The sequence below is a fragment of the Pezoporus wallicus genome, unplaced genomic scaffold, assembly GCF_028554395.1.
Source record: "Pezoporus wallicus isolate ANWC-B61680 ecotype Strahan unplaced genomic scaffold, APGP_CSIRO_Pwel_v1 contig_7722, whole genome shotgun sequence".
NCBI lineage: Eukaryota > Metazoa > Chordata > Aves > Psittaciformes > Psittacidae > Pezoporus > Pezoporus wallicus.
Genome location: NW_026635420.1, coordinates 361,853 through 382,500, shown reverse-complemented (window position 1 = coordinate 382,500; position 20,648 = coordinate 361,853). Strand labels below are relative to the sequence as shown.

The following is a 20,648-nucleotide window of genomic DNA, read 5'->3' as shown; positions in this document are numbered from 1 at the left end:
AAAGAGGCGAGAAGCTTCTGTGGTATGAGAAGGAGATGAATGGAAGAAGAAATAATAGGCTGGGCTGGTGGAGGAAGATCACAAAGTATTTGAACAGTTTTCCTTAAAACTCTGGGTAGCAGGACAAACCCACATTCACCATTTTCTCCCCACCCTTTTTTTTTATTTTTTATTTTTGCAAATGATAGTTCATTTATACACTTACATGAAGATTCCTCAAGTTCTTGAAATCTCCTTCTTTAATTTCAGTGATTTTGTTGTTCTGTAAATCCAGCAGTGTTGTGTCAGAAGGAAGGTCTTTTGGCACTCTTTCCAGACCTAGGGATAGTGAAAAGAATAAAAAATTGACTTTGAAAGAAATTTTAAAGAGGGGTCAGTACTTTTCTTAGCAACATTTACCTTCCAGTAAACACCACTTCTAGAACTCATTTCCTGCAGAAGCTTATGAAGACTTATCTGAAAGTATTTCTGTCTCCAAACAGTCAAAGGGAGTTTCATTTTGCTATGTAAATCAAAATTTATTTATTTACATTTCCCTTCTGCCCTTTTCTGAGAATATTTCTGAGTTATAGCTTGAAGCAAAAGATTGATTTCTAACGTTTAATTCCACTGAACTGTGAATAAAAATTGTTCTCAGAAAGAGGTATGGTAGTTATTCATTTCACTGGGTGTTAGTGTTTGTGGACAGAGAACATTTCCTGCTATTTAAAAAGTAGTAGGTTTTCTTTTTCAAAGGAGGATGATAGTTAATTACAATAATTTCCAGGAAAAATACTGATTGTTTGACAGTAACTGAATAACTTGAAAGAAAGTCCACCTTAAAAATGACCAACACAACAATCCATCTCCCCCTTTTTCTTTCATCTAAAACTATGTCCAAGTTTTCTGGAGAACAAATCTCTTGGTTTCATTGCAACTGCCAAAAGAACATCAGACAGTTTAAATTAAAGACTCTCTTTGGGACTATTTTCTGAATAGCTGATATGTAAGTCCGATGAAGTCATGGAAATGAAATTATTTAGTGTTAAATAACACTTGCTTTACCCAGCTTTCCTTTCATACTGTGACTTGGAATAGAGCAAATCTTTATAGTCATTCTGATTTATCACAAAATTAAAATTTTCTTTCCTAGCTAGCCTCTTTTTTTTTTTTTTAACAGAATGTGAAATACTTAATGAATGGTTGGTAAGAAGATTTATAGATATTAATAAAGTCCCTATGTGAGCATCTAACAGAAGTGGACTTCTCTGGATAGAACAATCTTTTTACCAGTAAAGTTTTTAACAAATATTTCTGAAGTTATATTTGAACTCTCCTGGGAAAGATCTCTGCAAGTATCACCAGTGTCTTCCCAGTATGATGGTGGACTGCATGATATTCCTCTAGGAGACACATAGCCATATATATATTTTAACTTTTTAAACCTATATATTTTAATCTCAAGCATGTCATTGCAAACACAGTGAGATATGCTTGTCCAGAGATAAGACATGCTTTGCCCACAGAGAGTGGGGAGTATACAACTTGGAGATATTCAGAAGTTGACTGGACACAGCCCTAAGCAACCTGATCTAGTTGACCTTGCTTTAGCAGGGGGATGGACTAGACAATCTCAGTAGGTGACCTCCAAACTCAACAATTCTGTGATTCTGTGGCATTTAATGTTCAGCACAAATTAAGTATTTTCAGAGCTGGAATCTAGGTTTCTTCATCAAAATTCAGTGTTAGGTGAAGCCCCCTCTCTTTCAACCCTTTTTAGAATATATATATATATATATATATATATATATATGTAGAGTAAAAAAAAATGGTTGGCGTTTATTTGGAAGGATTATGCCAAACCATGAAAAGAAGTATATGCTTGGTACTTTTTTAATCCTTTTAACCTACATAAAGAGCACTATTTTACAGTTACTGCTATAAAACCTCACCATAAACTCTATAGAGGCCACAGTGATGTGTTCTGGAGCTTTTTACTGCAATTAGTGATGCACTAAGAATTCATTATAGATGTGGCTATATTCTTAAAAATATCAGCATGCAGATGAAGCCTCCAAGGTTCAAACACATCAGCATTCAAAAGTTTTTAGAAGCACAGTCATCCAACCTGGGATGAATTAGTAAGCTTCTACCATATATAAAATGCGAGTTAAAGCTCATCTCTCATCTTGTTTACCTTACTGATATTCAGTATATGGATGTACGATATAGATTAAGATTCTTCATATTACTAAAATAACCTTTCCTTATTCAGGCGTGGACTTCATTTTTACTGAAGGCAATTGCAAAACCCTCATTACTTTAAGAAGTGTGGGACTAGAGTTCCAAATATATAAAAAATGTGATACCATATAATTTGTATGTTGGTTGTCTTTGGACAGTTTCTGTCTTGACTGGACAGAAATGATGTCAGCATCTAAAAATTCTTTCCCCAGAAACACTACTTTTACAGGTCCATAACTTTGTTATAAGAAGTTCTTACAGCCTAGCAACTTTTACAGCATTTTTCACATGTAAATATAAGAAAAAAAGTTTAATTATTTGAATTCAGAGTAATATTAATATGTTCTGGTTGTCAGTATATTTATATTACCAGTCTGGTATCTGTAAATAATTGCTTATGGCAGAAACAAGGGTATATAAGAACTGTACAGCTGCCCTTTATGTGATGCTATTGGAACTTTTCAAGAACAACTGGATTGCTACTGAAGGGATAATTTGCCAAAAATGACACTTTAAACTAAATTTCCAACTGTACATTTCAAGCATCACATATCAGCTTCTAAAAGCTCAAGTTTTATCTTTGAATAAGGCAGAACTGATAATTTCTCAGACCAATGAAGTTAAACATTAAATGTTTCATATTACAATCACAAAGACAAATTTAATAATTGGATATCCATTTTGAAAAGTGATTTATAAAAGCTTCCTATCTTGTACTAGAAACTAGAAGGATGTACAATACCACAATTATTTTGCATGCAACAATTATAACTGCCATCACTTGTGTTAAACTTGTTTCAGTTACCTAGCTCATGTATATACTGTTAAGCATTTCCTGAAGCGGGTTTTAAAAATGTTTCGGAAACAGCTATATAGGTTATATATGATTTTTTTTTTTTTTTTGACTCATCTGAGATTTGAAGAGCAAAGCATAGAGTAAAGGATGCACCCTGGGTGCTGGAGAGACATTAAGCAGTTTAGTACATCCTCCAGCTGAAAGCGACACCAACTGGAGTCTTCCACTAGAAGAAAAGTTTATAAAAGGGTGGATCTGGACACTGCCTCATAAAATCAGCAGCTAAATAAATCAGGACTAAACTGTGTTTGAGGTGTGGACTGGATCCAAGCATTTCACCACTTGTCACATCTACGTTGGCTTCAAGAGCTGTTCTTCATTACAGCTTGCAGGTCCAGGTCTTTATATAGGTACATGTATCTCCTGATAGATATGTATGGAAGGAGTATTGGTGTAGTACAAACCAGTGTGTGCTGGAGATTCCATACCTGGAGAGAGAACCTTCAAACCTTTCTGGTCAGGACAGGTAAACAGACAGCCAGCTCAGATGAATGGGGAGCCTGAACTAACATGACAGAGTGACAGAATTCAAACTGAATCAAGAAAAATCATAATCCAACTAGAAGCTGAAATGGCTTTTGGCTCCTGGTATGGAATTTCTATTTTCCAGGAGGATTTTTTGATTCCTCTGCTGGGGAAGACTGCCCTTATCCAGTCACTGAGAGAGCAGCAGTCAGCGGCTAGCCAACTCCTGTCAGCACTACACCAGCCCAGCTAGCATATGCTGCCATTGAGCCAGCCAAACAGGTGTAGAAGATGTAGCTAGGATTCAGGAATATAGTGTGGGAACTAAGGGAGGCTAGGGGGTTTGGTATACAAGACAGGTTTTATTACTTTTGCAGCTGGGGGACATACCTGCTCAGCTACAGAGTCTGTGATCAAGCAGTCGTGGAATTGTTTAACCCACAAAAAGGGTGGCTTTTGAGTTCTCCTAGCAATGGAGGGGTTTCAGTAACCTGCTCCAGTTTCTCAGAAATCAGAGCCACAAGTTAGTCTGTGACTTGGCATGGAGCCACCTTTCTGCTGAAGCCATACAACTATGCAGAAAAGGAATGCAAGATTGATGGGGCCAGTGAGGGAGACTGAGCAAATGGGAGTCTGTGTCTGTAGCCCAGAGATGAGGACACTTCCGTGAGAATTGCATCCTTGAACACTGAGACCACATAGTCAAAATAACAAATACATGAACAGTGCCAATTATAAACAGCTTTAAAAACACAAAAGAGCTTGTGGTTTAATTTTGTTTTTTTTTGGGGGGGAGGATGTTTTCTTTTTTTCTCCACGTATCCATTTTACAGCAAGCAGGGATGGGACTTACTGCTCTGAACAAACCTTTCTTTACTCAGCTGGAAAGAAGGGGCCAAAAGGCAAAGAGACATCTGAACGCTATGGCTCAGATACACGTGTTATTATATTGCAACACTCACGATTATTATCACAGGGGCTATAAAATGGGGTTCTTTTCAAGACTCCTTCAGTTTCCACAAACAGCTGCTGCCAGCTGAGGAATCTGGGCTGCGCTACATGTAATTCCCAATCGTGATCATCAATGGCTACTCTCCCAGTGGAGGCATTCTCTCCAGCAGCTGCCTGTGCACGCTTCTTTATCCCCTGATCTAAGCCCAGCTCTGCTGCATCTTATTGATGGACAGCAACCCTCCAGGGGGTGAGTGCCCTTAGTAATGGCCTGAGTGGACTCCGGGGCAAACGAGGTGAACAGCAAATTTACAGTGTCAGGACACTAAGTCATGGAAAATAACAGGACTCTAGGGCTGCTCTCTGGAAAGATGGCAAGGAGCTTAAAACAGCTTTGAATGCTTTGACTTAGAAAAGTTCACTGATGCTTTCCTAAGCTATGTGCTTCAGTATTTACTGGAAATTTGTTCTCTATTGTGTGGGATTTGCAAATAAGACTTTTTTTCATTATTTGCATCCTACCAACTATAAATGAGAAACAATTATATTTCTCTTCAGAGAACTATCCACAGATGTTTCCTTTCTCCCACTTTCAAAGTAAAAGTTTGTTCTCTGCCTTCCCCTCACTTGCTGTGGAATCAGCAGTAATACTTTTTTTCCAAAGAGATATAAAAAGCAGTGACCATTGAAATGCATGAGACTTAAAATACATCTTCTTAAGGGTCATTCACAACCATTTGTCAGACCTTTTTTCATCCCTTCATTCTGCAAGACTCATCTTCCATTAAGATCCATTTTGGACTTCTTATTATCAAAGATTATTATTTTTGTGTACCTCTGACCCTTCCCATAGGAAAAACCAAGAAAATGAACTCCATCCCCTGCTGAGGGAGTCTCTTACAAAGGTAGAGCTACTGATATGTTGCTATATTGTTTGTTTTTCCAAACATCTACAGCATTGCTTACCAGAACAGTGAAGTACATGGAAAACAGAAATAAATTCACACATCATGATCAAATGTATAATTCTCCATTATGATAGTTCTACTCATTATAAAGACCCTAGCAAAAGTTTAAAAATGAATTCATTCTTTTAACTGCTTTTTTCCATTTCCACCCACTCTGTGTAGTGAACACATATTTCAAAGAATAACGGATATTGCAAGATACAGATGTTATGAATTATTTTTCAGTGCTAGCCACATTTTTGTTACAGATAGATTCAGCCTCCTGGCTCCAAGAGCTAATACCTAAGAGCAATGATATATTTTTGAAACTAAAAATCAAGCAACTTCTATTTCTGTGTTTTTTTCTAACTGACTTTTAATTTCATAAGCCTGGAATTTTTATGCTTTCTCTAGGAGCATTGAAATATTTTAGAAAGGCAGAAAAAATATTATTAAATAATCCTGAAACTTCAGTGATTAAGACATTAAGCTAAAAAAAACCTAAATATTATGAGTTTTCTCAGCTGCTAGAATTGCCAGCTTTATATTTTCTGCTGTCGTGGTTACAGACATAAAGCATCCCCTCAGAGAACAGCAACTGTCCTGTGTGATTCATGCAATCTGCCAGCAGCATGTGCATTATGGTTTTAGTCGAAGTGAATGCAATGCAGATGTACTATCTATGAGTACTCATGCATTAAGGTGAAACATTTAATTTTTTATGAATGTTTTACAGAAGTCAGAAGAGAGCATTTTGGAGACTCAGAAAAGTGAGCATTATCTAAGAAATTACAGTTTGAATCATCCTCTGGAGTAATATAATTTGATGTTTTCCTGGTTTGTAGTTTAACCAGTGGGCAACTGGTGACAATTTAAGGATAGCTCCCCCAATCTTTACTTTGGGATTTGCCACAATTAGCAATAGCATAATGTAGTAGATACAAGGAGTCATTGGGAAAGAGGGGGGAGGGGGGAAGCTTCTCTGGTTTCAAGTAAATTTACCCCTTCCTGTTCTGACCACATGGTCATTGCACAGCCCTAGTTTTATTATGACCTGAAGGCAAAGATATTTTCCTGGCTATTTCAGGTGCTTCTAAACGTAGCATGGCCATTTTTCATAAAAGTTGTAAGACTGTTTTCAACCTACTTTCATGCAAGCAAACCATGGAAGGATGGAAGGAGCTGCTGTGACCATGGACATAGGGAATAACATATAAATAAATGTTGGCAGAGAACTTCCTGACTGAATCAGGGAGTCTGAAGACCTGCTAGGTTTCCCCTCTCTTCTAGACAATGTTGTATATGTCCTTGTAGCTCTTAGATGTTTTTGCTTCGTTACTTGTTTATTTTGTTAGTCATTTAGTGACAGACCTTCCCCAGGTCAGCTATCACTGTAGCAGTCATCTCCAGCCCAGAGGATGTAAGCTCTCCATCACAGGGTGAAAGAATAAAGAAGAGGAAATAAATTTTGGTCAGTTATCTTAAGTTCCTCCTTAGTTTTCCCTCTTCTGCATCTGAAGCTTCCTATGCATCTCCTTTTTTAATAATTTCTGTTACAATTATTAATTAATTAATAATTTCTGTTACAATTTCCTTTGAAAAAGTAAGATTTCCCCTTTCTTGTTCATACTATTCCTTCTTTTTTCTTTTCTGGGCTGCTACTACTATACCAATTTTATTAGCACGGTTTGCCTTTCCTTTCCGTTCTTACTTTCTAGTGGTAAAGGATCACTACAATCTTCCCAATTTGAAGGTGTAGAAATCAAAGCTGAAGACCTAACTGAACTTGTGGAAACTAATTACATCAGAGCTGTAAGATATTTTTTTAGCTGTCTTTGTATAACTCACTTATGCCTTTGCTCTTAGGTAGAGACATTCAGCAGAGTTGGCTAATATACTACTGCAAGGATTCTTCTTCCATGTCACCCCAAAATATGAACTCATTGAGAGCCTGTTCAGTTTCTGAGGCCCACACTGAAGTAGTATAAGGGAAGACATGCACCCCAGCATAGAAATTGGTGTTATCCTAGGCTTTCACATTTTAGGTGGTACAGAAGGTGCAGGCAGAAACTGTTCTGCGATGATCTATTGCACATTTCTATTGTGCATACTGTAGCTTCATTTACACTTGCACATGTTTTAAATGCTGTACCATTTCTAAAACTGTCAATTTGTTGTTTTGCCATTAAATGACTAAAGTTGCCATGATATTTGGTGAGCAAAAAATGTTTCTTGTTTTCACTGCTTCTTTAACTGAATATTTATTGCATTCCTTTCCTTATTGAAAATAAAATTGCAAGCATCCTCTCCTTAATAGATTTTTGTAGCAACTCAAATAATCCAAATAGATTTCAGGAAACAAACACAAAACTTGTATGGGATGCTATCCTGGGTGCCCCCTCACTTAAAATCATGCATGCAGAGAGCACACAAATTCTCTAAATACTGCTTTTCACCTTTCTTATTGACTGCCTAAGCAGTTTGTGGTAGAGTTGCCTATCTCTCAAATGTTGCCTATACAGCAAATGTGACCCTGCTAACAACAGGGTCATTTGTACATACAGAATGTACAGAGTATGTACATTCATGACACATACCTGGTCTCTCAAGTGGAAAACTACAACTCAAGCCCCCACCTCTCAAAAAAAAACCTGTGCAGGCATGGTCCTTGGTCTCGAGGCCCCTTTGTGTGTGTTTACACACCTTTCCTTGTAGAGGAGTGAGTAAGCTCTGTTCCATTCATCTACTTTGCTTTCATAGTGTAAAGGAAAATAATGCTCTGTGTGAATGATCCCTTAAATGTAATACAACTAAAGAGACCTCAGATTCCAGTATTTGTCCATATTGTCCAAGGCAGGCATGTAAAGCAGGAAAAATATGCTAAAAAATAAAATTAAAAAAAAAGTATTTTTAAGGTTATATGATTAGATTTGAACTTTATGAAAAAAGTATATGAAGAAAAATGTTCCTTTTCTTTCTGCAACCTGATTATCTTTTGGCTCACTTCCTTTTAATTACACAGCAGGTTCAGGACATGAGTAAACAAAATACAGACCAGTGAGTCCAAAGTTGATAAGCAGAGGACACTCTCAAATCTGTGTCAGAGGTGTTTTGAAATTCTATTTAAAATGAGAATGTTGAACAAATACCCTAGTAACTGGACCTTGCGAGCAGAGCTTTGCTCAGTAGCTTGAGGCCAGTGTTGGCAGCTCCTTGCTGTTATCATTGGTGGCTTCACATAAGACCCAAAATTCCTAGGTCTCTTCCCTGTTGCCAATGTGTTCTCAGTGACCATTGGGAAGGAACCTTTGGATTTTTTAGCTCTTTCTAAGACTTGGCTGGGAACCTTTTGCAGTTGAATAGCACAGGCTTTATGTTGTGAAAGGACCAATAGTTTTTATACAGTTATGTCTTCCCAAGTAATACACCCTATAAAGGTGTTAAGAACATAATACAAATACTGTAGTTGCCCATGACACTAGTAGGTGTCAGCAGTGATTATGCAGTATGTTTTAAGTACTGTAAATACCTGCTATAACTTAGAATAATTAACTCACATTTTACTAGCTATCTACTAGCTATTCATTTGTGCACTGGGAAAATCTCAAAATGAACCCTTGTCACAGAGCAAACCAGAAAACAGCCATGTATTTTATCACTTGGACTTGGCAGTCAGGCTTTCCTTTCCTTCCACTAGACTTTCTGAAACAGCTTTTCCCAGTCTGAAGCAAGCAAACAAATCTTAAAAAAAAAAATTAAATAAAATAAAGTACACAAATAGACAGAGTTGATAACAGTTACCTTGGAGTAAGCAGCTAATAAGGAAGGTATGTATTTAAAGTGGAATAACTTTCACCTAGAATCATGTTTATCAACTGGAACTGGAACATCAGTAATTCAGGTTGCAATGCAACAAGACCTGTCTTTTACTGTTACACTGGCAAAAGCTAATGACTTTTTGTTACTATTTAAGCACTCTACATCCAGGCCAATATGTGTTCTTTTTCTTGACAACTTTTCAAGAGTGTTATTTAATTATTGGGTTCTTGACTTAATGATTTTCCAGGATGTACTGAGTACAGCCCTTTAATTCATGCTTTCTTTAAAATCCAAGGCACCCCAAAAAATATATCTAAGCAGAATATGTAAAAAAAAATGTTACTAATCCATGGCAAATTTATTACAAACAATTTTAGTAACCCAAGTATTTTTTACTTGCTAATTTTATCAGAAATAGCTTCATTAATCTAAAAGTAAGTTGTATAGCCTCAAGTGGCCATTGAGGCCATGTGATGGCATTTAATTCTCCAAGAGTGATGTATCCTTTCTGTCACCAATATGCACCTTAGACAGGATGAACTGCCCCATGGAACAGCTGCCTAACTCTCTCTATGGCTGTACAAGGAGCTCAGGTGACTGTTAAATAGCTAACATCACCTGAAATCACCCCTATATTAGAGATAATGCCTGTAATACTTCATATAGATCCTCCGGTCTGATCTCCAACATGTTAGAGTATTATAATTCATTATAGAGTATTATAATTCATTATAGAGTACTATAATTCATCCATTAGCATGTGGAAAGCCCAATGACTTGTGTTTGATGACATCATAAGTAATGTTTGACTAAAGTAAGCATTTGTCCAAGAAAGTATTTAGTTCTCAGTTTTAAGGCCATGGAATTGTGATGCAGAGCATGCTATCAGTATGTGACAGTATGCTTTTTATATATTTATATATTTTTGTTAAAAGATCCAGTTCAACAAAGTCTGGGTATTTCATGAGAATCACCTCTTCTATTAAACATAGAAGGAATAAGGCTCTAATCCTTATTATTAGAAGGAAAATATGTGTAAAGCATAGAATAACTTGTCCTAAAAACTCAGCAATTATAATGTAAATAGACAAAAACTTTTTAATTTAAAAATTACATTTGTTAATTTGTGATCATTTAAATACCATGCTTTGTCTTATTACATATGTAGAAACCTGTAGGATTTTGAGCTAAACATTTAGCTTTAAAAAATATGATTTTGAAAGACTCTAAACATTTAAATAATGGCAGTGATTCTAAAGCTAAGTATGCAATAGTAAGTGAGCCTGTTTTCTTGAACTGATAAAATGCCTGAAACTGATAATCAATGAGGTACGTATTACTTCTCTTTAAAAAGATTTTATGTTGAAAACAGAAGTTCAAATCAAGGGATAACCCAAAGGAGATAATTTCCTATATAATGACAGATTAGGTTCCCAAATAGACTCATGATCACATCTACTTGACAACCAGTCACTAGTGGTGCCCCTCAGGGCTTGGTGTTAGGGCTAGTGCTCTTTAATGTCTTCATTGATGGTCTGGATGAGGGGATTGAGTGCACCTTCAGTAAATTTGTGGTGAACTCCAAGTTGGGTGGGAGTGTTGATCTGCTGAAGGGTAGGAAGGGTAGGTAGGCTCTGCAGAGAGATATGTCCAGGCTGGATCGATGGGCTGTGGAGAGTGGTATGAGGTTCAACAGGACAAAGTGCCGGGTCCTGCATTTGGGTCACAACAGCCCCATGCAACACTACAGGCCTGTGGAACAGTGGCTGGAAACCTGCCTGACGGAAAAAGACCTGGGGGTGTTGGTTGACAGGTGGCTGAACAGAAGCCAGCCTGTGCCCAGGTGGACAAGAAGGCCAGCGGCATCCTGGCCTGTATCAGCTCTGGTGTAGCTAGCAAGGCCAGGGCAGGGATTGTCCCCCTGTACTGGGCACTGGTGGGGCTGAACCTTGAATACTGGGTTCAGTTTTGGGCTCCTCACTACAAGAGAGACATTGAGGTGCTGGAGCAGGTCCAGAGAAGGGCAGTGAAGCTGGTGAAGGGCCTGGAGAACAAATCTGATGAGGAAGAGCTGAGTAAACTGGGGGGCCTATTCTGGAGAAGAGAATGCTCAGGGTGGACCTTATTGCTCTCTACAACTACCTGAGAAGAGGCTGTAGTGAGGTGGAAGTCAGTCTCTTCTCCCAAGTAACAAGTGATAGGACAAGAGGTAACGGCCTCAAGCTGCCCCAGGGGAGTTTTATATTGGATATGAGGAATAATTTCTTCATTGAGAGGGTGATCAGGCATTGGAACAGGGTGCTTAGGGAAGTAGTGGAATCACCATCCCTGGAAGTGTTCAAACCCTGTGTAGATGAGGCCCTCAGTGATACGTCTTAGTGGTGGTCATAGCAGTGATGGGGTAATGGTTGGACTTGGTGGTCTTAAAGGTCTTTTCCAACCTAGTTGATTCTATGATTCCACGATTAGAAAACGGATGTTCAGATGTTTCTGGAAGATTTTATACGATGAAATAAATCATCTTTTGTCAACAAATGATGTTATCACGTTATTATGGATCAGGAAGAGCCATCAGTTAATACAGTTTAAACACTGTGTGTGTTGAGATAAACTGCTTCATGCTACTGGATCCCTGGAATAATGCTTTACATATCTGTGAGGTTTTCAGCCACTAATCTCAAAGAGTTTTTCAAAAACACACTCCAAAACCCATCCTGTGCTTTAATATACCCTTCTTTACAGCTGGAGAAACCCTGCATTTCTGAGCTGTGAGTAAGGTTCCAATTTAAGACGCAATACTGCTTGAACTTTTGATTACTGACATCCATCGCTTGCACACCTTTTGGAGACCACAAAACCTCCATAGATGCTCATAGGATGTAGGGACTCCCCTACGTCCTGTGGAGTCTCCAAGGAAGATGATCTCATTGTATCCTGCAAAACACTGACACTGCTCAATTTGCAAAGTGCTGCCAGACTCATATGAAGGCAAAATAAAGCTCTGACCACCACCTCTGAACTCGCTTGTGGAGCATTCTGTATCTGCTGCAGGATTGAGTAATCACATATGCATCCTCCTGTCTACCAGGGTACTGTGGGAGGAACTTATTCTTAGGACTCCCTTTGGGAGGATGAGACTTCAAATGGAATGGTTAATCCTTGTTAGGGCTTTTACAAGGCATGTTTGCCTGGCCAACTAAGTGCACAACTTCCCTGTATTTATGACCTAAAACATGAAAAGCTCCCTCTGACCGGCTATGTCAGCTACTCCCCATCTGTAGTGTGTGTTAATAAGAGAGATGTTTGCAATTTCTATGGAAAGTCTGGCTATAGCATACTAATGCCTTATTCTTAGGAGTGATTGAAAAGTGAACCTGTGGCTCCCTTTAAGCAACAGGAGGTGAATTCAGAAATGGCAGTGCTTTTACAGATCCCACAGTGGCCTTCCTGGAGATCCTTGAGCCTCTTGTGCAAAGGTAAGACATCTCCTACAAGGCAGGCACATGGGGCTCTACTCTTGATCTGTCAGTAACTGCAGCTTCTTCTTTAAGGTGTGAGAAGACAGTATTCTCTTTCCTGCTAACTCAGCTCTTGGCTTGGAAGCAAAATGAATTAATTTGGTGGTATATGCCTAGGAAGATGTGACCTAAGCTTAAAAACACAGGAATGCAAAAATTTAGCTGACAGAAGCACAATTGGAACACTAGGCTTTTTTGTTTGTTTGTTTGTTTTCATTGAATTTGGATATTATTATTTTTTTATTATTTCCATCCAAATCTCATGAGACAGGTGGCAAACCTGATCACTGAACCTTGGATGTGATAGTTCTCCTGTGGTTTATTCATATAACGGTCAGATAGTTGCCTTTTTCCTGACAAATTCAGAGTTTACAAGTAGCAAATGTCCCATGAACACAGAAAGAATCATGCTGAGGAAAAGGAGACTTCTCCCTTAAGTAGCCCATGTTAGGGTCCCCTAGCTGCCTTTCTCTGACATGACCTCTGCTCCCAGGAACTCATGGCTGCAAAGAGCCTCCTTCTACAACAGAAAGTGAGTGGGAGAAAGGATCCTAATCAGGGTTTCAACTTTACTTTGTGGGATTTGATTTAGTAAGCTCTTAATTTATCCCTGGGAGGAGTCTTGCTGTTGCCTGCAGTTTTTCTTATATTAGTGCCCATGGGACTAGATGACCAAATTCGATAATTCTCAGGGAGAGAGGTAGCTAATTTGGTTGGGTCAGAAATACCCAGAGCTGAAGTGAAAGACAGTCCAGGAGCAGTGGTTAGCAGGGACATGGGACTGTCATTGCTAGTTTCATGGCTCCCATGACAATGCCTTCCTGGTCACTGTTTTCCAAGCACCTTTCATCCCTCAAACCAGGAGCATGCTAGGTCATCCTGGCAGGATGTCCATAGTTTGCAACAGATGTTTGAGCTCTTGGGGTCAGCTCCCAGCTTTCCTCAAGTCAGTAGGTAAATCTGACTTGGTGTGAATCTAACAGAAATAGGTTTAAAGCTGAAGGATTAAAGAGCAGAGGGCAGATTTGCCTGTGAGCAGCAAACACAGCTGTCCTGTCCCTGCTCACAAGGGCAGCCACTGGACCTGCACCCTGGTGAGCATCTTATTTAGTCCACAACCCATCAGGAGCTGTCATAGCCATATGTGACAAGGATGGTTGAAACTTAATGCGAAGGCTGGGGAACTGTGAATGATTATTAATTCCTTGAGCTCTGCTAGGGAAATATTATGTATTTTTCATGGCTGCATATTTTAAGCCCAGGGAGATTTCTTCTCCTTCATGCCCAGAGGCTGGATGTTATCAGCCCAGCTACTTCAAAAGCACTATCTTTTTATTGCAGTATCTGCAGCATGTGGGTTTAAACCACACTGAAAATATCTCTCTTTCTTATCACCCCTCTCAACATTATCTGGGAAACACAGACCTGAGGCCTTAATTGTGGTCTTTCTGAGTCTCCTTCTCCGTATAGGACTCTTAACCCAGAAGCAGCTGTAGGCAGTGGACTGTAGCACAACCCTCTTAAACCCACATGTGTGTGAAAGAGAACTGAATGAACATGGGAGCAAGTAGAAGCAATAAAGGGTTCCTGCATGAATATCTACTTTTTTTTTACCAAGTGAAAGCTCCTTACGTTCTGCAGAATTGAAGCAGACGGGGGACAAGTTCCCAAAATAACTTAAATTCCATCAGCATTAGCCAGTGTAACAACAATAAAACCTAAGACCTTTATGACATGTGGGGCCACATCCTCCCTAGTCCTCAGCCCATGTTTGCTACTATCTGGCACCTAAACGGTAAAAAAGAAAAGTATCTCTCAACAGGGACAGTACTGTGAAAGCTTTATGAATGCATGGCTAGGTTAGTCCGTCCTCATTTGTACAACTTGGCTTACACTGTTCACTGGGTCTTTGCCAGACCTCTCTGTTGCGTAATTTTGTGGCTTGCTTTAATAAATTCACAGAAGTTTCTAGGGATGTAACTAATATTTCCCCCTCCTTTCTGTAATTATACAACACCCACTACAGTGAGACCCAGCTCCTAAGTGGTGGATTTGTGCCATGATTTATATTAATTATCAAAGCCAGTGCTATAACATAGGGAAATAGAAACACCCATTTATACACTTAAACAGCAGAGAGAAGACTTTAAAAAAATAACCTATAAAGTCATACGAGTAGTTATTTACCTGTCCACTGAATAAATTGCCTAATTGCCTTCTGAGCAAAACCAATTTTAATTGATTTTCTGCAGTGCACACACTGACTGAGACTGAATAATACTGGCTTAAACCAATAGCAGTCTCACTGAAGTCAACCTCATTACTTGAGATTTCTGCATAGGAAAGTCAAATATAGTGATGGCATGCATGGCATCACATCCTGCTGGTCCAACTGCAGACAAGCCCTTGTACATGGGGGAGAAAAGGGAGTTTTTGAGAAAGATTCTCATGGTTTCAGCTTGAGCAATGTCTAAGAAAGATATTTAATAAAGAGCTCCAAAATGTGTTCATTGTTTTGGAGTGTTTCCAAGCTCTTTCCTCCAAAAAGATGTTTCCAGCATATATGATTCAGAGTTAGTTATTCCATGCTCATGTATTCCAATGGAAATGGGATGATTTTTATGTTGAGGTACTAGACAGTATGATTAAGGGTGCTGGAACTTGGACCGTGCAATTTAGAACCTTTTAAAACATTTCCATTCCAACATCTGACCTCACTGAATTTACTTAATATGCATTTGAAGGAATAACTTTGAAAAGTTATTTTCTCTGATCAGAAATCTTAGTCTTTCAAAGAAGAAATTAAATGTACATACACAAAATGTACATCAAAATATCAAACATTTTTCATGGTCACAACAAATGTCCATCTCATCAGGCTTTATGACTTATTTCATATAGTATGTTCCAGTTAACAGTGGCTATAGCATATTTCTGTGACAAAAACCCAGTAACAGAGTGGCAGTGCATAGCAGCCTCACTGACTCAGCTGCAAATCCGTGGCTAGAACATAAGTATACACCCCATGAAGATACTCTTGGGCTTACCTAGGTCAGAGCACTGCACCACGCGAAGATGGCACTGGCAGCGGAAGGGGCACACTGGTCCAAATCCAGATATGACGGGATCGTCTGTCGGAGGCATATCAGCAGATCCTTCATCTTCCAGCATAAAGTCAAAGAGGCCCTGCTGGTGGAATGGCTTGGCCAAACATATTGGCAGCAGTAGGATGAAGAGAAGAGCCAGCTTCATGGCTTAGTTCATCAACTCCGGGCAGAACCTAGGGATCAAAGCAGGAGATTTACAACAAAAGTATCAGATTCCCATAGCTGCACAGTTCCTGCTGAAGGAGGTGCAGCATATCCACCAATTGCATAACTGTTCCTTTCAATAAATGAAAACTGAATAATGAAAATAGGACAGTTATGTGATAGGAGACTGGTAACATCTTGTCAATAAGCTTTTACAGAACAGTTTAAAGACAACTGTAAACACATCTGTTTGCATATTTAGAGTAATATTTATTAGGAACAGGCAGTGCTGTCAACTTTGTTATGCAAAAGAGTCAAAACAATAAGCCACATTTTCCATGTGTCTGTTTTCTGCCAACTTAACAGTCTATCTGATTTCATTAGCATTTGTTTCACAGCAATGATTTTGTCCCCTGGAGACAAACCTGAGGTTCCCAAACTCACTGTAATGCAGTATTTTGTGTCTTAAGTATTTTTTTTTTTTTAAGTGCCAGCTTGCTGTGTGTTTGAAATTATAGTCTAGTAAAACTGACTGAGAAAGAGTATGGCTTTGTGATGGGGTGGAGACAGAGGCGGGGGGGAAGATCTTTAGTTGTTTAAATGAGTTATACTTCTTTCCCAGTTTAAACAGCACAATAAAATGCAATACAATGTTGTGTTATGCTGGATATTCTTGGTTTTCTTTCCAAATTTTTCCCTAGGGGATTTTATGATATAAACAATGTACCCTTAAAATCCTCTGCTTTGCACTGTATAAGCACTTAAATTGATACTTTTAGTATTTTCAGCATACTTTTCTAACAGCAATTCAGTGCAGACTTTCATGCTAAGGAGCAATTTTACACAAATATGCATTGCATTAATAAACATTAACAAGGAAAACTGCCTAAATACATGTTCTCAGGACATAGGCTTAAATGTATTTCAACACACTGTACATTGTGCTACCTATGTTGTTGTGGGCTAAGAACACAACAAAAATACAAATCAGCTCTTTGCAGGCTTTGTTTCAGGGCAGTATAGATCAGCTAATGCTCTGAAAATTATTTCATTTTTCTATTTATTTTATATAAGAAAGGTAATCTTTTGCAAACCTTCATGGGTCTGAAAACAACCCACACACACACAAAAAAAAGAAACCTGCCTTCAAGTTTCTAAATGACAGAAAGGCAAACTAGCCATGTGATTAGGAACCTTTTATTTTAAATAGATGGCATAGCTCTGAATGCAGGTTCTTTGTAATTAAAGCAAAAACATCCACTTGCTCCTTTAGGTCAATAACTTCCAAAATGCTCGTGTCGGTGCCAGCTGGGATTTTTCTCTAGAAGAAATTATCTAACAGTACAGCACTTCTCAGCTCCATATTGACTAATGGAAAGATAAAAAATCGGGGAGAGGCAGAGGAGGAGGCCTGTTTCCTTCTCTACACTGATATATGGAACCCACCAGGTAGATGACTTACATGGGCAGCTGATATTGGATAAGAGCTGTATATTGAGGCCTCACTTTATAGAATACCACATCCAGGTATTCTAACAGGAGTGTTTAGTAGAAAAAAAAAAGGTAAAAAAATAAAAAACACAGTCCTGGAATTAGATAACATCTATATTGTGCATGGGTTCAGTTTCCTTTATGAATTTCTACCTACACATTCCAACAATGCAGGTCTGCAGACTAGGGTTCTGAACTAGGGCTCAGTCTTGAGAGGATGGTAAGTTTACCTTATAAAATATGCTAGTGCTTTAAAATCATAGCTTATATTCCTGTCATCTACCTAACAGGAAGATGGATTTCTAGCATCTTTATATGTCCCAAAGACTTCAATGTGAATTCCCATGGAGAAGAGCACCACTTCTGTTCTTCTGTTGTCTCTTTAAGAGACACAGTTGGTTTCTTAGTTGGACCAGAAAGCATTTTCCATTCCTGGAGCAGACATATTATCTATTGCATGCACAGAGGGGTTTCACAGACCCCAATGTCAGCTAGAGGGTCAGAGCATTTTAACATGTCCTCTCAGCCCAACTCAGTGCTCTGCAAACTTGATCATGTAGGCTGTGTCTTTGTGTGGGCCATCCTCCTGTGCTTCCTTCTGCCCTGACTCCCCCACCAACGGTGGGGCTGTGTCCCTTCTCCAGCAACACCCCCATGATGCAAACAGGGTACATGCAGACAAGTAAGGATGTCACAGCAAACTGGTGTTAATACGTGGTGGTGAGATCTTACCACGGTTTAATCTAAAACAAGACTTTTGAAATAATGATTATTATGTACAAATTGTTGTAAAATAACAATGCAATACATTAATACTTTGAAAAGGGAGGACAACTTGCTAAATCATCACCATTCATCATAATTATCTGCCTTATGAAAATGATCAATAAAACATTACCCCAGTACAACTCATTTTTCAGAATGTACATTTACATATTCAGTAAACACTGGGAATGCCACACACTAACACTGGCAATCAGGACTTTTTAAAGAGATTTCCCAGCTCCCTTTTATGTATTTGGACATTTAAAAAATATTTTTAAATACTTAAAACTGCTTGTATTCCCACCCTTCTCCTCCCCCAGGGTCACTGCTGAAGCACTGTCCCTCCTAAGAATGCACAGTCAGGATCTTATCCTGGAGTTAAATTACAACCCCTCGAAAAAAAACCCAAAACAATGTAAACGCACTTTGGAAGTGTCATTACACTTTACTTCTTATTCACATTAATATTGATGACTTTACTTATCTCAGTTAAACCCTGTCTTAGGCCTTTTCCTTTGGTCTATGTTTTGTCAAAACCAGAATAATATCAGTAAGAACTGTGTGTAAAGGATAACAAAGGATATCAACTATCTAATCTAAGGACACAGCAGAGAAAATAACAGACACAAACTATTAATCAGGAAATAGGAATAGATATGTGTCTGCATATCTTTATTCATATTGATATTTGTACAGCAGGCACATGTATCTGTTCCTATTGTCTGCATGTGTAAATGAACATAAACAGAGAAAAAGACATATACAAAACTATACTAGTAAGAAATGTTTACATTTTGCTCAGAAAAAGAAATGGGGTAGGGGGGTGGGGAGTGGAATCTGAATCCTTAAATGTCTGTGACACAATATTTATGTCTGCAGGACATAACTGTTTAAATTTGCTTTAATTATGTGTTTACAATGAGGAAGACTTTTCCACAAACAGAGGAAACTATACCATAGACTTGGCCACATTTCAGTTTAAAATACCACTGGAAATATGCTTCATCAGTTCACGTCACCCCTGTATTGGTGGTCTTCTTGTCAGTTTACCTTTGTATTAAGTTTTAAATATTAGTTCACCTATTGTCACACATCTCTTAAAATGCTACAAAAGACAAACTATATATGCAGTTTCAAAAAAATCCAAAACCAACAAAACCCTACACTGCATGTTTTACCCATTTTGTGTAATAAAGTCTAAATGTGCACACAGAGGAGTTGGAAGTTTTAAAGAGATTAAAACTCTGTTAACAGGAGTTTCAGCTCCAGGAATTTTCTTTTCTACTATTTCACTTGTAGGAACTTTCTTTAAATGTAAGTCCCTTGTTTGTACACTGTAACATAGCACTTTCTAACATTACAAAGGCATACACTGAGCCCGTTTAACTAACTAGCACATATTATTTTCTCTGAAACCGAAATTATATTCATTAATGTTTGGAATACAAATGAAGAAATACAAATGAAAAAGAAATCACGTAGTGCAATTTAAAACAGAAATATAAGTACTCACACATTTTTTACACTCACTACATCACCGATTCTAAACACTGGATTTCAAACAAAGAATATACTGCTGCAAAAGTTTACAGTAAGGAAAAAGAAGGACTATAGCAGTGCTTATACAAATCAAAACAAGAAGCAGAAAAGTCAAATAAACAGTAGGAAATCTGCACAGTCCTTGAGAATGTATTCTCACGTTCCCAAGAAACAAAAGTGCTGGATACAAAACTTAACACTGCTAAACATTTAGTAGGATTTCTTCCTCGCTTCTCTTAAAATTCAACTAGTTCTTGCCGTAGACTTGCCTGAAGTTTTATTAGTGCAGCATAGTTCAGGAGAATTACTGAAAAACCGTACCTTTTAATCCAGGGATTTGCAACAGGAGCTCTCAAAGCTGAGATGCAATTAAACTAAATATTCAACCCAGGCAAAAGGCTTTGCAGGTGTGGAAAGGAGGAGGGGGTAAGTTCAGCTCAGTGACTGTCACTTGGTGGAAAAACCCTCCTGCTTCTATTCCATAGCACAGTTAAAAAATAAGGTTTCTCTCAATGAACACAATCCAGGCTGACACCCACATTAGATCATATGGTAATGATATGTCTCCTGTATTGTAGCCAGAAACTTTATCAGCTCTTTTGCTTTCTTTTCCTCCTTTTTCTTTTTCATTTGCTTGTTTTCTTTTTTGTCTGTTTAGAATCCTAAACTACTTGTACACTATAAGACAGATTCTTAGCTGTAATTCATCTTACTTATTTTATGTCGTTACAACGTACATTCAGTAAAGTTTTTTTGGTTTTAACTTTGGTTTTTTTTCTGACTCATTACTGGGAAAAATATTTGGCTGTTCCTGTTGTTTATA

At 38.2% G+C, this 20,648-nt stretch overlaps 1 protein-coding gene across 1 annotated transcript in view; it reads right to left on the bottom strand.

Annotated features, from left to right (window-relative positions):
* DCN (decorin) overlaps nt 1–20,364 on the bottom strand; it is a 41,855-nt gene extending 21,491 nt beyond the window's left edge. Inside the window, exons 1-3 of the mRNA XM_057423624.1 lie at nt 20,147–20,364; nt 15,827–16,059; nt 206–318 (exon numbers count right to left, since the gene is read on the bottom strand). Of these exons, the coding sequence (XP_057279607.1) occupies nt 206–318; nt 15,827–16,031 (318 nt within the window). The 5' untranslated portion in view covers nt 16,032–16,059; nt 20,147–20,364. The remainder of the gene's footprint in view (nt 1–205; nt 319–15,826; nt 16,060–20,146) is intronic.
* Between the last annotated feature and the right edge of the window lie 284 nt (nt 20,365–20,648).